Source organism: Mustelus asterias, chromosome 12 (genome assembly GCF_964213995.1).
Source record: "Mustelus asterias chromosome 12, sMusAst1.hap1.1, whole genome shotgun sequence".
Lineage (NCBI taxonomy): Eukaryota > Metazoa > Chordata > Chondrichthyes > Carcharhiniformes > Triakidae > Mustelus > Mustelus asterias.
In genome coordinates this window covers 56,280,643-56,298,505 of record NC_135812.1, presented here as the reverse complement: position 1 = coordinate 56,298,505, position 17,863 = coordinate 56,280,643, and the positions used below count along the sequence as shown (strand labels likewise).

At 46.2% G+C, this 17,863-nt stretch overlaps 1 protein-coding gene across 1 annotated transcript; it reads left to right on the top strand.

The window, feature by feature from the left end:
• Positions 1-832: 832 nt before the first annotated feature.
• slc25a19 (solute carrier family 25 member 19) lies at positions 833-16,450 on the top strand. Its single transcript, XM_078225261.1, has 6 exons — positions 833-1,027; positions 1,459-1,614; positions 2,331-2,501; positions 7,358-7,541; positions 12,527-12,657; positions 15,135-16,450. Exons 1-6 carry the CDS (start codon positions 890-892, stop codon positions 15,357-15,359), a joined length of 1,005 nt encoding a protein of 334 aa, XP_078081387.1. The 5' UTR covers positions 833-889; the 3' UTR covers positions 15,360-16,450.
• The last annotated feature ends 1,413 nt before the right edge of the window (positions 16,451-17,863 follow it).

The window sequence follows — 17,863 nt, the reverse complement described above, 5'->3', positions numbered from 1 at the left end:
GCAGCGCCCCTTGTGTCTGGGAGGAGTGGGTGCAGCACGCTCCCTGTGCCCGGGAAGGTTGGGTGCAGCAGCGCCCTCTGTGCCCGGGAGGAGTGGGTGCAGCAGCTCCCCCTGTGCCCGGGAGGGGTGGGTGCAGCAGCACCCCCCGTGCCTGCGAGGAGTGGGTGCAGCAGCGCCCCCTGTGTCTGGGAGGAGTGGGTGCAGAAGCGCCCCCTGTGCCCGGGAAGGGTGGATGCAGCAGCGCCCCCTGTGCCCGGGAGGGGTGTGTGCAGCAGCGCCCCCTGTGCCCGGGAGGAGTGGGTGCAGCAGCGCTCCCTGTGCCCAGGAAGGGTGGGTGCAGCAGCGCCCCCTGTGCCTGGGAGGGGTGGGTGCTGCTGCGCCCCCTGTGCCCGGGAAGGGTGGGTGCAGCAGCGCCCCCTGTGCCCGGGATGCATGTGTGCAGCAGCACCGCCTGTACTCGGGATGGGTGGGTGCACTGTGAGAAAGGGCGCCAGGCAGCGCTGGCATAAACGGAAACAAAGTAATAACTCTGTATAATTTGAAAGAATAATTATTAGCTGAATATTTTAAGGGATTCTATCTCCACAAAGCCTCAGACATTATGGAAACATTCACCGCTTCATTCCGCGCGGTGCCGACACATCCTCCCGCCCCATCGCACTTCTGATTGGGTGATCGTTGGAAACCTGGGGTCTGATTGGATAAAGGAACCTTCAATCGAGGCTGGAGCGCTCTTGTTATTGGACTGTTCCGCTGTCATGTAAATATCGTCACGTCCGGGGGCGGGGCCGGGGCCGGTCCTGTCCAGTCCAGTCCAGTGCAGTGCAGTGGGCGCCCGGAAGCGGAAACAGCGGAAGGTCAGTGTGTTCCTTGGACCGGCATCGGTGTCATGGTTGGCTTTGACCCGCGGGCCCGGGAGGGCTGCCGGGCTCCGAGTCCCGGGGAGGCGGCGGCAGCCGGATCCATGTCGGGATTCCTGACCAGAGTCCTCATCAACCCGCTGGATGTCATCAAAATCCGCTTCCAGGTAAAGAACGAGAAGAGGTCCCGGTAAATGCCCGGTGGATGCGCAGGGACGCGGGTGGGGAGCATCTGTGATGTGAAGAGGCGGGGAGTGGTCCTGTCTGGAGCGTCGAGACCGACACAGGGCAATTTGGCTAAGTGCACGGTAGGTTGAGTGTGGAGTAGTGGGCTATTATACAGAGGTGCAGTTAAATATCCAGCAGTCTGGAATAACTCCTGGACCAATAGTTTTGGTTTTGGTCCACTGATTTCCTGGGAATGAGTTTGCCATTTGGAGAGGTTGGTATCTGCCAGGGATTACAGGGTGATGGCTCCATTTCTGTTTGGAACCCAGCCTGCATCCCTTCCCCCTACCTCACCATCCTCTTTATGTAACTGCGGCTGCTAATTTCAGGGCTGTTTTCATACCTACTGCTCTGATTTTTGTTTTCCCAGCTTCAGATTGAGCGGTTGTCACTATCGGAGCCAGCAGCTAAGTATCATGGCATTGCGCAAGCGACCAAGACAATATTCCAAGAGGAGGGTCTACAGGCATTCTGGAAAGGCCATATCCCAGCTCAGCTGCTCTCCATCTCCTATGGAGCAGTCCAGGTGCGACGCAGATTTTCATCTCACTCCCAGAACCATTAAGAGCAACTTAACGTGGCAAAGTATCACTTTCTTTACTTTGTGTTATTTTCACACTTAGTTTGCGTGTGAATTTTTCTGCTTCCTGAGTTTAAGATAAGTGTTTGAGAATGGAATGGGGCCCTTGCAGTGCAATAGTTATATTACTGAATCAGTCATCCACAGATGGAAGTTCAAATCCCATCATGGCAGCTTTCAGTCACTCGATTTTTAAATAGAACATTTTCTGGTGTTAAGTGATCGCACTCTCAACTCCCCATCAGGAGGTCACAGGTTGCAACCTCATTCCAGGCCCTGAAAGCATACTCCAGATTAACACTTTGTACTAAGAAGTTGCAGTGCTTTTCAGAAGAAATGTTAAACCAAGTGCCCTAACCAGGACATGTTGAAGATCCCTCAGCGCTATTTCAAGAAGATTTTGGGTTTGACTCTTGCTCTGCTGTCCTGGCCAATGTTTATCCCTCATTCAACATCACAAAGCAGATTATCCGGTCATTTTCCTGTTGCTGTTTTTGGAGTTTGCTGTGTGCAAATTGGCTGTCTTGCTTCCTGCATTACATTCCAACAGTTCAAATTCACATTCAATTCTTTGGCTGCAAGGCACTAGATTTAAATGCATGTCCTTTCTGGTGTGATTGCGTCTTTGTTGTCACATGGCTATTTTTTTCTTCATCTTCCAGTTTATGAGTTTTGAATTTCTAACAAAGTTTGTCCACAATGCCATGCTGTATGACTCGAGAAATCCCACAACGCACTTCGTGTGCGGGGGCCTGGCAGCATGTTCGGCAACGGTTACTGTGCAGCCAGTCGACACACTCCGCACCAGATTCGTGGCACAGGGAGAGCCCAAGGTGAGGAGATAGGGCTTGGGGGAACAGAAATGTGATGGGGTAGGGATAATTGTGGTGGTGGAGGGTAGGGGTTAAAGGCACTTGTATCTTGGAAATGATGGATGGGGAACACTAGCAGGAGGAGGGATGAATAATGTGGGGGTGGGGAGATTGGAGCAGGCCATTCAGCCCTTCAAGCATGTTCTGCTATTCAATGATATGGTTAATCTGTGGCCTAACTCCAGATACCTCCTTTTGGCCCATATCTGTTAATACCTTTGCTTAACAAACATTTATATTCTATTTGTGGAAGAGGGTTCCAAACCTCTCCCACCCTTTGTGTAGAAGTGCTTCCTAACATCTCTCCTGAACGGTCTAGCCCTAATTTCTAGACTATGCTCCCTTGTTCTAGAATTTCCCGTAAGAAGTTTAACAGCACCAGGTTAAAGTCCAACAGGTTTACTTGGCAGCTTGTGTGGCTTTTGCTACCAAATAAACCTGTTGGACTTTAACTTGATGTTGTTAAACTTCTTACTGTGTTTACCCCAGTCCAACGCCGGCATCTCCACATCTAGAATTTCCAAGCAGTGGAGGTAGTTTATTTTTATCTACCCTGTCTTTTTCTGTTAGTGTTTTGAAGATTTTGATCAATCACCCCTCCTTATGTTCTTGTATTCAACCATCTAAATTCTAGAGAAAGCAAATCTAGTTTGTATAATCTCTCCTCGTAATTAAATCACTGATGTCCAGGTATCATTCTTGTAAACCTCCACTGCACTCCTTCCAAGGCCAATATATCCTTCCTAAGGTGTGGTGCCCAGATCTGCTGAGTACCTCCAAGTGGGGTCTAACCAGATTTTTTTTACCTTTATACTCCAGTTCTCTCGATATAAAGGCCAGCATTCCATTAGCATTCTTGTTTGTTTTCTGTACCTGTTCGTGGCATTTTAAAGATCTATGCACCTGAATCCCCAAGTCTCTTCAGACATTTAAACTGTATTTATTTCGATGCAAGAGGCCTGACGGGCAAGGCAGATGAACTCAGGGCATGGATGGGTACATGGGACTGGGATATTATAGCAATTACTGAAACATGGCTAAGGGAGGGACAGGACTGGCAGCTCAATGTTCCAGGGTACAGATGCTATAGGAAAGATAAAACAGGAAGTAAGAGAGGAGGGGGAGTTGCACTTTTGATTAGGGAAAGCATTACGGCCGTTCTGAGAGGGGATATATCCGAGGGTTCGGCCACTGAGTCTATATGAGTAGAACTGAGAAATAAGAAGGAGGAAATCACTTTGATAGGGGTGGTTGTACTATAGGCCCCCAAATAGTCAGCGGGAAATTGAGGAGCAAATGTGTAAGGAGATTACAGATAGCTCCAAGAAAAATAGGGCGGTGATAGTTGGAGATTTTAACTTTCCCAACATTGACTGGGACAGCCATAGTATTAGAGGGTTGGATGGAGAGAAATTTGTTGAGTGTATTCAGGAGGAATTTCTCATTCAGTATGTGGATGGCCCGACTAGAGAGGGGGCAAAACGTGACCTCCTCTTGGGAAATAAGGAAGGGCAGGTGACAGAGGAGTTAGTGAGGGATCACTTTGGGACCAGTGACCATAATTCTATTGGTTTTAAGATAGCTATGGAGAATGATAGGTCTGGCCCAAAAGTTAAAATTCTAAATTGGGGCAAGGCCAATTTTGATGGCATCAGGCAGGAACTTTCAAAAGTTAATTGGGGGAGTCTGTGGGAAGGCAAAGGGACGTCTGGTAAGTGGCACGCTTTCAAAAGTGTGTTAACCAGGGTTCAGGGTAAACACATTCCTCTTATAGTGAAGGGCAAGGCTGGCAGAAGTAGGGAACCCTGAGTGACTCGGGATATTGAGGCCCTGGTCAAGAAGAAGAAAGAGGCACATGACATGCACAGGCAGCTGGGATCAAGTGAATCCCTTGAAGAGTATAGGGGATGTAGGAAAAGAGTTAAGAGAGAAATCAGGAGGGTAAAAAGGGAACACAAGATTGTTTTGGCAGATAAGGCAAAGGAGAATCCAAAGAGCTTCTACAAATACATAAAGGGCAAAAAAGTAACTAGGGAGAGAGTAGGGTCTCTTAAGGATCAACAAGGTCATCTATGTGCGGATCCACAAGAGATGGGCGAGATCCTAAATGAATACTTCTCATCAGTATTTACTGTTGAGAAAAGCATGGATGTTAGGGAACTTGGGGAAATAAACAGTGATGTCCTGAGGAGTGTGCATATTACAGAGAAGGAGGTACTGGAAGTCTTAAAGCGCATCAAGGTAGATAAATCCCTGGGACCTGATGAAGTGTATCTTAGGACATTGTGGGAAGCTAGGGAGGTAATTGCGGGTCCCCTAGCCGAGATATTTGAATCATCGATTGTCACGGGTGAGGTGCCTGAAGACTGGAGAGTGGCAAATGTTGTGCCTTTGTTTAAAAAGGGCTGCAGGGAAAAGCCTGGGAACTACAGGCCAGTGAGCCTCACATCTGTGGTGGGTAAATTGTTGGAAGGTATTTTGAGAGACAGGATCTACAGGCATTTAGAGATGCAAGGACTGATTAGGGACAGTCAGCATGGCTTTGTGAGTGGAAAATCATGTCTCACAAATTTGATTGAGTTTTTTGAAGGGGTAACCAAGAAGGTAGATGAGGGCAGTGCAGTTGATGTTGTCTACATGGACTTTAGCAAGGCCTTTGACAAGGTACCGCATGGTAGGTTGTTGCATAAAGTTAAATCTCACGGGATCCAGGGTGAGGTATCTAACTGGATACAAAATTGGCTTCTTGACAGAAGCCAGAGGGTGGTTGTAGAGAGTTGTTTTTCAAACTGCTCTCTACAACCACCCTCTGGCTTCTGTCAAGAAGCCAATTTTGTATCCTGTGATCAGCGGTGTGCCTCAGGGATCAGTGCTGGGTCCACTGTTATTTGTCATTTTTATTAATGATTTGGATGAGAATATAGGGGGCATGGTTAGTAAGTTTGCAGATGACAGAGCGATTGGTGGCATAGTGGACAGTGAAGAAAGTTATCTCCAATTGCAACGGGATCTTGATCCATTGGGCCAGTGGGCTGACGAATGGCAGATGGAGTTTAATTTAGACAAATGCGAGGTGATGGATTTTGGTAGATTGAACTAGAGCAGGATTTACTCAGTTCATGGTAGGGCGTTGGGGAGAGTTACAGAACAAAGAGATCTAGGGGTACATGTTCATAGCTCCTTGAAAGTGGAGTCACAGGTGGACAGAGTGGTGAAGAAGGCATTCGGCATGCTTGGTTTCATCGGTCAGAACATTGAATACAGGAGTTGGAATGTCTTGTTGAAGTTGTACAAGTCATTGGTAAGGCCATAATGGAATACTGTGTGCAATTCTGGTCACCCTATTATAGAAAGGATATTATTAAACTAGAAAGAGTACAGAAAGTATTTACTAGGATGCTACTGGGACTTGATGGATTGAGGTATAAGGAGAGGCTGGATAGACTGGGACTTTTTTCTCTGGAGCGTAGGAGGCTGAGGGGTGACCTTATAGAGGTCTATAAAATAATGAGGGGCACAGATCAGCTAGATAGTCAATATCTTTTCCCAAAGGTAGGGGAGTCTGGAACTAGAGGGCATAGGTTTAAGGTGAGAGGGGAGAGATACAAAAGTGTTCAGAGGGGCAATTTTTTCACAGAGGGTGGTGAGTGTCTGGAACAAGCTGCCAGAGGTAGTAGTAGAGGCGGGTACAATTTTGTCTTTTAAAAAGCATTTAGACAGTTACATGGGTAAGATGGGTACAGAGGGATATGGGCCAAATGTGGGCAATTGGCTTCGGGGTTTTAAAAAAAAAAGGGCGGCATGGACAAGTTGGGCCGAAGGGCCTGTTTCCATGCTGTAAACCTCTAGAACAGTGGTTCCCAAACTTTTTTCACTGGGCCGCACTTTTGGAATAAAAATTTGCTCGCGCCACACCGAATTTTTTATTAATAAGACATTCAAAAACAAAAAAAAACAACTCCTAGCAGTGCTTGATTCATAACATAGAACACAACTACTTTATAGTATGATCATGGGACATCCAGAAAGTATAAAACAATCCTTGTTTAAACCATGTTTAAATGTTTCTTTGATTGTCCTTGAATCTTCCCGCCACACTTGCCATCCTCTCTCGCTGCACCAGTGTGGCGCGCCGCACCCTTTGGGAACCAATGCTCTATGACATCCACTGTATTTAACTTCATATCATCTAAAATGAGCAATAGTTAATGACGGCCGAATTGGTGTTTAAATATTTACACAGAACTAATGTTAAAGGAATCTTTATTTTCTGCACTCTTTGTTTCTGGGATGCTGGGGACTTGTTTGGGTTCCAGGGCTTAGAATTTCAGGTGTTTCGATGAGGAAGGTCATTCATTGCTGTCTGTGCAGGATGTCCGCCTCTATGACCTGGGGCTGGTGAAATGGGGCCTGACCAGTGTCGCTGCCCCTGATCACCCTCCAGTTCCTGCTTTCAATCTGTGTATTGATCATTGGATCTGAAGGAAGCGTCCTGACATCTGTTCTGAAGTCACTGTTTCTCGGGTCACCTATGTTGCCTTGTCCAGTAGTTACCTCTGTTTATGTTTTCTATTGCGTTTACAGTCCTATATTCCTCTGTAATGCAGCAAGTGTGTGTGGGTAAACAGATTTGGGAGATAAGTAAAGCCCCTCCCCTGTTGGGTGAGAGGCTGATCATATCTGACTGAGTGTGAGGGATGGCTGTGGGGGGGGAGGGGAATGAAACTTTTTCTCGCTGTTAAAATGGTGTGCGCGCTGCTTTAGAATACTGATCAGCCCTGGACTGTGATGAGAATAATATATCATTGTTTTTGCAGGTTTATAAGAGTCTCTGGCACGCAGTGGTCACCATGTACAGAAAGGAAGGACCCCTGTCATTCTATCGGGGCCTCACTCCCTCTATCTTAGCTGTCTTTCCCTACGCTGGGTTCCAGTTTGCCTTCTACAACGTCTTTCACAGTATCGCTGAATGGGCTGTGACACCAGGACAGACCAGGAAGAGTGAGTGTATTGAAGGCAGCATTAGCCCAGCGAGACAAGAGAGCTTCTATGGAGTGGGGTGTTGTGATTTCATAGCAAGGCCTTGGCCCTGGGCACTTGGCAAGGGGGGTTGTAGTTGGAGGGTGGGGGGGCACGTTGTGATAATGGGGCCAGAACTTTGTGCAACTTGATATTGCTGAGTTTGAAGCCAGCCTGATCAGCTCCTGCCAAACATCCTGTCCTGTTCCCTTAGCTCAGTCTTTCCTCCATCCACCCCACCCTGCTTTGTTAGACACAATGAGCTGCATTGTCAGTGTCCTTTTTGACCTCGAGTTAAACTTCAGAACTTCCATCTCGGAATCAGCAAGAGCATGGTTCACTAATGTCTTTTAGGGAAGGAAATCTGCCCTCCTTACCTGGTCTGGCCCACATGTGACTCCAGAGCCACAGCAATGTTGTTGAACAAAGAAAATTACAGCACAGGAACAGACCCCTTGTCCCTCCAAGTCTGCACCGACCATGCTGCCCGACTGAACTAAAATCCCCATATCTTCCGGAGACCATATCCCTCCATGCCCATCCTATTCATGTATTTGTCGAGACGCCTCTTAAAAGTCACTATCTTATCTGCTTCCACTGTCTCCCTTGGCAGCGAGTTCCACGCACCCACCACCTGTGTTTTTTTAAAATACTTGCCTTGTACATCTCCTTTAAACCTTGCCCCTCACACCTTAAAACTATGCCCCCTAGTAATTGACTCTTCCACCCTGGAAAAAAGCTTCTGTCTATCCAAAAAAGCTTCTGACTATCCAGACACATTGACTCTTCAATGCTCTAAAATGGAGGGCAGTGAGGGATGGGCAGTAAATGCTGGCCCAGTCAATAACGGCCACATCCCATGAATGAATTTTTAAAAAACTGACTGCCTGCACTAAACAGTACCCTGCCTCTGAACCTTCCTCTGTGCTCATTACCTCGGGACCTCTATCCTCCAGAACTCACTCACTCCAGCTCCCCACTCACTGTCCATTCCACTCCTCCTGCCCCCTTTCCCAAACCCTGTCCCACTCACCCATCACTGCTATTTCACTGTCTCCCCAATCCTGAACACCTTCCAAATCCTTGTATCCGGATACTCCTGCCACGCACTGTGGCCTGGTCCCCTTCATTCCTCTGCAACATCAGCTCTCAACATTCAGTCACCCCACTGCAGCCGCTGAGGATGTTCCTCATTGTAAAAAGCATAATAATTAGGAGCTGGTGTTACACAGCTTTAATTTAAACACCTTCCAGGCATTCCAGTTTAATGAGACAAACAAGGACAGTATTTCAATTATTTCTTTATTTAACACTTTTAGTGCCAACTCAAACATAAACAGTTGCAACTCATCAACTCTTTACTGAACTTTAACTCTTCAATTGTACTTTAACTGAACATCAATTTTAACTATTTACTGAAAATAGATACTACTGAGTTTAGGAAAACCAACAAATATCCTCGCTGTAGAATCAATTTTCTTCTCTGAAGCATTCTACAGGGTACGAGCTTTCATAGAAACCATAGAAACCCTACAATGCAGAAGGAGGCCATTCGGCCCATCGAGTCTGCACCGACCACAATCCCACCCAGGCCCTACCCCCACATATTTACCCGCTAATCCCTCTAACCTACGCATTTTAGGATTCTAAGGGGCAATTTTTAACCTGGCCAATCAACCTAACCCGCACATCTTTGGACTGTGGGAGGAAACCGGAGCACCCGGAGGAAACCCACGCAGACACGAGGAGAACGTGTAAACTCCACACAGACAGTGACCCGAGCCGGGAATCGAACCCAGGACCCTGGAGCTGTGAAGCAGCAGTGCTAACCACTGCGCTACCGTGCCGCCCTTTGTTGCGATGGTTGGTCTCTTCCGAGTTATCGCTGCCAAACAAAGGACTCCTGTCTTTATCCACAATTCTCCACTTGCTTCCGGAAGATTCTCTGTCATCCAGCCAACTGTGTAACCAGAAATCGATCACATGGCTCAAACATCCAGTGAAATGACTTTTGAACGACACCGTGACGCTTTGTTCATTTTGCATGTCCCATACATAGCAACCATAAAGATTGGAGCCATGCTGTCTCAGTTCATGCTAACAACTTCCCTGATTGGACCAACAAGGGAAGCTTCAGATCACAGCTCCCAGATCAGAACCTATTTACGACCTGCACCTGGTTTTAATCTATAAGTTGACCAAAATTCCCAGCATGCTTGGCTCTCAGCCAGAACAGCCATTTTAAAGCCACTATTGCCATTGTTGTAGCCGTTCTTTCTCCATCCACACTGGGGTAGGCCTCGCGATTCTGTGTGCCGGCTTTGTTATTCAGCAAGATCACAGCTGATCCTCATTTCCACCTTCCCACACTACCCCAACATTTATGACAATGTGTGCTGCTCCTGCACCCTCATGTAGATGAGACGTTGGAGCTACGAACGTAGGGCTGGGTCCCCCTGATAGCCTTGTAAGGAAGAGAGGCTCAAAAATTGGGCTCTTCTTTAGAGTGTTTTAAAATTGTAAAAGATTTTGCAGAGTAAACAATGAAAGCTGGTTGCCTCTGGCTGGAGAATCTGCAACGGTGGGACACAGATTGAGGATTATCAGTGGAGGAACAGAGAGCGGGTAATTAAAAGCTGTTTATTGTTCCAGACAACAGAATCTGGTCTCTAGAATATTTTACCACAAGCAAACTCAAACACTCCAGCTGAAAAGCTAGTACAGGCACAATAGATCGAATGGCCTCCATCTGCAAATTTTCTCGGTGAGATTTTGGCAGGCAGGGACGTTGTAAAACAGTCAAGAGGCTAAATGTATTGAATAGTTAATCAAAGATGAGATTGCTGTGTAAACATGCTGGTTGCTTAGCTGGTGAACCAGGTGTTGCATTGCCAAGTAACTGCTTCTCTTATTGTTCCTGTTCCATGCTCAAACCTGTCCCCGGCACTTAGCTCCTTTCAAAGTATCTCCCTATCCACTGGCAACAGGGTGAATTGCTCCTGCGTTTCACATTCCACTGGGCTATGTTGCTGATCTAGTATTTTCTCCACGCAGCAGTCTCTTTGAGTGGTAACATGTCAGAGCTTTTATTTTTATATATTGCCCCATATCGTAGCCAGGTTGCCTGTGGCAGAGCTGTTGTTGTTCCACTTTTCCTCTTGAGCTCCTTATCAGCAGCCACGTGGTATTTGTGTGGACAGACTGAGGTTAGGAGTTTCCCATGGAGAAATTCTCATCCTGTTCCAGCATCTCCACCCTTGCCCAGCTTGGAGGGGCAGTGTTTCTGACGTGTCACTGTGTTCTAGAGGAGAGATGATGGGGAAGTGATGGCCTTGTGGTATTATCGCTAGACTATTAATCCAGAGTTCTGGGAACCTGGGTTTGAATCCCGCCACAACAGACGGTGGAATTTGAATTCAATAAAAAATATCTGGAATTAAGAATCTACCGATGATCATGAAACCATTGTTGGTTGTCGTAAAATCCATCTGGTTCCTTTAGGGAAGGAAATCTGCAGTCCTTACCTGGTCTGGCCTACATGTGTGACTCCAGACACATAGCAATGTGGTTGACTCAACTGCCCTCTGAAATGGCCTAGCAAGCTACTCCGTGTCAAGGGGAACTAGGGATGGACAATAATGTTGGCCAGCCTGCAACGTCCATGTCCCACGAATGAATAAAAAAGATAAAGATTGGTGACTGTAAAATTGAGAATCTACATTTATATAGTGCCTTGCAGGACCAAAGCACTTTGTACTTTCAAAATGTCACTATTGTACTGCAGGAAATGCACCAGCCAATTTGTACACAGTAAACTGTCACAAATAGCAATAAGCAGATCATCTGTTTTAGATGTTGGTTAGGGACCCGGGGATATCACTTCAATACTTCACACAGTGCCGTGGGATCTTTTTACGTCCACCTTGGGATACTTTTATCAATTGTGATATAGAGTACAAGAGCATGGAGGTAATGTTGGACTTGTACAGAGTGTTGGTTAGGCCACAGCTGGAGTACTGTGTGCAGTTCTGGTCACCTCACTGTAGTAAGGATGTGATTGCACTAGAGGGGGTACAGAGGAGGTTCACCAGGGTGTTGCCTGGGTTATAGAATCAGAGAATCCTACAGTGCAAAAAGAGGCCATTCAGCCCATCAAGTCTGCACCAACCACAATCCCACCCAGGCCCTATCCACATATCTCTACATATTTACCCACTAACCCCTCTACCTATGCATCCCGGAACACTAAGGGGCAATTTAGAATGGCCAATCAACCCAACCCGCACATCTTTGGACTGTGGAAGGAAACTGGAGCACCCGGAGGAAACCCACACAGACACAGGGAGAATGTGCAAACTCCACACAGACAACGAGCCGGGATTCGAACCCAGGTCCCTGGAGCTGTGAAACAGCAGTGCTAACCACTGTGCTACCGTGCATTTGAGCTATAAGGAGAGACTTGGATTGTTTTCTTTAGTGCAGAGAAGGCTGAGGAAGAACATGATTGAGGTGTATGGACAGGGTGAATAGGCAGCAGCTGTTCCCCTCAGTTGAGGGGACATAGATTTAGGGTGAGGAGTAGGGGATTTGAGAAAAAAAATCACTGAGGGTGGTGGGAATCTGGAATGCACTGCCTGGGAAGGTAGTGGAGGCTGGAAACCTTACAACCCTTTAAAAAGTATTTGGATGAGCACTTGAAATATCATAAAATTCAAGGATACGGGACAAGTGCAGGAAACTGGGATTAGTGCAACTTTAGTGTAGTGATTGTTGATGTAGACTCGATGAGCCGAAGGGCCTTCTCAGCGTTATATAATTCTGAGTCTATGACTGCGATGACCTGAGCATCAGACCTGAAAAATGGCACTGTATTACTGCACTGGTAATGTTGGCTTGGAGTTTGTGCTCAGATCGAAGGCGTGAGAATGTTTCCAGCAAACCACATTCTTAATCTGTTCTCTTTCCAGGTAATATAGAGAATCTGGTGTGCGGCAGCTCTGCAGGAGTCATCAGTAAAACACTGACCTACCCCCTCGACCTCCTCAAGAAGAGACTGCAGGTGGAGGGATTTGAGCAGGCACGTGCTGCCTTTGGACAGGTGAGGACCCGTACATGCCCTGGCTGCATTGTATATGTGACACCTCGTAACCGGAATCTCGAAAGCTGCCAGGTTCAGACAAGCTTAGTGTTTGATCACCGGCCCTTCCCAGCCTGGTTATGGAGACGTGGGGTAGGGGCTTGTCCAGGGTGTATGTCCCACATGGTCTTGTAGCTTTTCTATTCAACATGCACAGCAGTTTGTTTTCACGGTATTAAGTTGCCACCACCCAGGGCAGGCACTGTCACAATCTGTCCAATCCCAGTGACCTGTGAGGACCTTACATATCCGTATCACATCTGCTCACATACATACTGGGTAGTTTTCATTGTATGATAGTATTGCGATATACACAACTCCAGGAATAATACTGAGATCTTTGCTTTTAGCACATAACAACACATCATACTCTATAGTCACTTGGTAATACAGAATTTGAGTAATGCTGGAAAAAAAGACATGTTGTCGAAGCTTCTTGTTCTGCACTCATCAGGACTGGTGCGAGAATAGCAAATTTCAAAGGGAGCAGCAACTTTTGCTGTGTGATTGGTTAAGTATGCAGGGACCTGTCTCCTGTGAGTAAAGGGAACAGTGCATCTTTCTAAACTAAACAAAAACATGAGTTCCCTGGTACACTCACCAGGGCAATCGAAGAGCCGAGTCGGCAGCTGGTTTTAATGTGGAAGTGGTTTAGGGAGAAAATTGCAGCTCCTGATTCTTGGGGAGTTGAATGCCGGGCTGCTGATCGGGGCTTGTGTAACAACAGAATCCGAGGAAAGCATGAGAGTTGTAGCGTGGAGGAGGTTAAAGAGAGAGAGAAAGAGGCTTGGAGGGATTTCAACATAAGCATTTTGCAATTGAGGTGTTGCTGCTCCAGAAGCCATAGCAGCTGAAAGAGTAAAACAGTGTTTTTAAAAAAATTAATTTGTGGGACATATTCATCGCTGGCTGGCAAGCATTTATTGCCCTTCCCTAGTGCCCAAGGGCAGTTGAGAGTCAACCACATTGTTGTGGCCCTGGAGTCACATGTAGGCCAGACCAGGTAAAGACAGCAGATTTCCTTCCCTAAAGGACATCAGTGAACCAGATGGGTTTTTCCAACAATTGATAACGGTTTCATAGCCATCGGAAGATTCTTAATTCCACTTTTTTTTTTACTGAATTCAAATTGCACCTTCTGCCGTGGTAGGATCAAACCCGGGTCCCCAGAACATTAGCTGAGTTTCTGGATTAATAGTCTAGCAATAATACCACTGAAATGACCTTTGGGGGACTTGGGAAACATGCAGCAGAACATGGGTGATCTTTACGTCTCTTGTTCGGAAACCAAAAATTGTAATCGACACGAACTCACAATGCAACACTTTATTGAGATTTTTAATCCAAGCTGTTTTAATTAACTCAGTTAGCCCTTCCGAGGGTCAATCGGAGATGACTCAGTGGTTTTTGACAGAGTTCTTGCTGCTTCCTGTCTCCAGTTTTTTCAGAAGCTAAAGGGTCTTCACACTTTAGAGAAGATTCAGTGGGCAGCCTTGGACTTGCATTTTAATGAATGTTTTTTGAGATAATCTGACAAGGTGTAAGTAAACACACAGGTGCCAGGGTGACTGTCTGTACCTCCATTTTGAAAAGAGCTATTAAACTCCTAAAGTTTATCCCCCAGTTGCCACACTCAGGCGCCTGTTCGAGTACACTAGGGGAGAATTTGACCAATGCGCCTAACCGGCACGTCTTTCCGACTGGGAGGAAACCGGAGCACCTGGAGGAAACCCACGCAGACACGGGGAGAATGTGTAGATTCCGCACAGACAGTCACCCGATCTGGGAATCGCACCCGGGTCCTTGGCGCTGTGAGACAGCAGTGCTAACCATCTTTTAAAGCAGCTATCTGTAAAATCTATGTTGTAACTACATGGTTGTGACTATTGGATAGTGGACAAGCTGTGTGAAAAGTCAAAGGGGTCGAGATAGATGTCATTAACACCTGTGGAAACTGTTGAGTTTCAGCTAATGTTGCTGATGGGCAGCATTTATTGGAGAAATAGGGGATCAAAGACAATCCTCGGGGAACGCAGAGGTAATGGTACGGAAGCAGGAGGAGTATTCATTGTGGGACATTTTCTGGTTGTAATTGGAAAGATAGGAATGGAACCAGATAAGGACAGTTGCAGCCAGCTGAGCAATGTGGAGGGATATTAGAGGAGAATGGTGCGGTCAGTGCCATATCCTGTTCCACTTTCTCTACCTGTGGTCTGCTTCAGCTCGCTGCTCAGTGTCTGGATCTCTGCGTGAGAAAAACTTTGGAGGGCTACGTTTTATTGATTTGCATGCAAATTCCAATCTTGGGTGGAAGCAGTTTATGGAGCCTGAATAATTAGTGGGAGAATTCCACTTGACCCATGTCCTTTGGGGCGAAAGGGGAGGTGGGGGTGGGGCAACTAACAGCCACTAATCCCCCATGGGTTTTTGCATTCCAGGTCCGATCCTACGGTGGCTTCCTGGACTGTGCCTATCAAGTGGCTCGGAATGAGGGCCTGAGAGGATTCTTCAAGGGCCTGTCACCCAGCATGCTGAAAGCAGCCCTCTCCACCGGACTCATTTTCTTCTGGTATGAACTGTTCTGTGATATCTTGCAACTCAAAGAAAGTACAGGATATCAACAACAGAATAAAAACATCAGCCACAAAACCCCCTCACAATGATCAACAACTCACTCCTTTTAAGTCGTCAAATCTCTTTGGCCATCCAAACCTGGCACCTGTTTCTATTTTGAGTGGGGGTTCTTGCAATTCATTGGAAAAAATTGTGAAATGGTAGATCCATCCCATCCCATCATTGTACTGTTCTTTCAGGTCACATGGAACTAAGAGTTTAACCGGCTAAAATCCCTGTTGTGAGCTGTTTACGAAGTGCATGGCTCAAGGGGATTCAATTCAGTTGCTTTAGACGGAGAGATTAAAACCGGTCTTGTCTCAGGTTTTAGTTCCTGAATATGACCAACAATGGAATGCAAAACAGATTGTAATTATAATCTGTAAGGGAAGCTGTTGTAATATTTATTTTTCTAAAGAGATGCATGTATTTTGGTAACCTGCTTGTCATTCTGTCTTTATTTTAATGTCAAAATACTAATATATGTAAACATTTATTGGGACCTTGAGATTGTCTCACTGTTGGTTAGAGTGCCAGCTCCTGTCAGTACTTGTTTACTGTCGCTCAGTACTGTACTGCTGTGGAGAGGCAAGCAGGGTGCCAGGAGTGCAAATGACTTTTAACTTACTGTATCATTCAGATGAATATTCAATGTATTGTAATATAGAGGAGCCCAAACCACTATATATGGATCACATGTCCTGGTACAGGGTTCCAGGTCTGGTTCTCACTGGGATGGAATGAGCAGATCTGATGCCAAAGGCTGCAGTCCGTCTTGGTCACAGAGAGGAAAACTCAGTCACTCCTAATCACTCCCTGCTGAGGAAGTGCATGTTAGCCATAATGGGATCAAGCTGTGTGTGCCATCCATGGTCAAATAGCCTTGCAATACTTTGTGCCTGGACCTTCATGTCATTGGTGACGCAGGAGATGTACAAGGAGCTGTGGACAAGGCAGCAACTCCAGGATACAAGAGTCGTCTAGAGGAAGGGCAGAAAATTGAGATGAATGCTAAAGCAGTGAAACACCTTGAATCATTCTAAAGCTGTTATGTATCTAATGAGATTGCCTCTTTATATGGTTTATACCTTGAATATTTATAGCAGAGTGTATTTTTAATAAAAGGAAGGGTTGAATTGAATTTGTTTTTGACTGTCACACTACCCAAACTGATTCTACGTCGTGCTTGTGAGCCAAGGTCATCTCTCACTACTGTACTAATGTCATTCTGAATTAACAGAGCTACCCCACCACCCTTTCCTAGCTTTTTAAAATGTTGAATATTTTCAGCTGCCAGCTTTGCTCACGCTTGCAACCACATTTCAATGATGGTTATCAGGTCATATTTATTTCTATCAAAGCTAGCAATTCATCCACTTTGTTATAAATGCTGCCTGCTTTCAGATATAAAATCTTTAACTCATTTTTTACCTCTTTTGCAACCTCTGGCCTTATTTGCTAATACAAAATCTTGAATTTATAGACTTATTGCATGGCCTTCCTGTTCTTCACTTCCCAAATGTTACCCTGTTCTATTAGCCAACTATATGTCCTCTTACATGATCCTTTCCCCCCACTATTTGGTTTAAAGCCCTCTCTACCTCTTTATACAATTCAACAGAACAGTTCAGGTGCAATCCATCCCAATGGTACAGCTCCCAGTTTCCCCTGTACTGGTGCCAGTGTCTGCTGAACTCAAACCCATTTCTCCCATACCATTCTTTGAGTCACATGTTCATCTCTCTGATCTGATTTACCCTATGCCAAATAGACCTGAGCTGTGGCTCAGGTAGTAATCCAGAGAAGTTCTACTTTCAATCTTGTAACTAGCTCTGTAGAACTAGAACCATTGTAACATTGAGTCTTGCACTTTTTGCAGTGCACTGTTACAGGCTCAGCTGCGGGGTGGTTGTTTCTCTGGGACACTTCCCATCCAGACTACTCCATTTAAAAATCCCCTAGCTTCTCCTACTCTCTAAACAGAACCTCTTTTTGCATTCTACTCATGTCATTAGTACCACCATGGACTGCAACAACCGAATCCTTCCCCCTCCCACTGCAAGTTCCTCTCCAGCCATGAGCAGGTTTCTTGAGCCCTAGGCAGGCAACACAGCCATCTGGACTCTCACTCCTTACTGCAGAGAACTATCCCCCTGACAATACTGTTCCCTACTGCTATTTACAATCTGTACTTCAATGGCTTCCTGTACCATGGTGTCATGGCCAGTTCATTCATCCAACTTGCAGCCCACACTCTCCTCTATACAAGCTGCAAGAACCTGTTTGACAATTTCAAAGGCTGGGGTTCCTCCACTTCTACTTTCTTGGTCCAAAGTATGGCACTGTGCTCAGTGTGATAGTCCTTGAACAGATCTAACAACTTAAAACTGGGCAACTATCAGGCACTGCACACCATCAGCAGAATTGTACTCGACCACAATCTGTAACCTCATGGTCCAGCATATCCCCCACCCTACCTTACCACTAAGCCAGAGGATCAACCCTGATTCAATGGAGAGCACAGTAAGAAGTCTCACAACACCAGGTTAAAGTC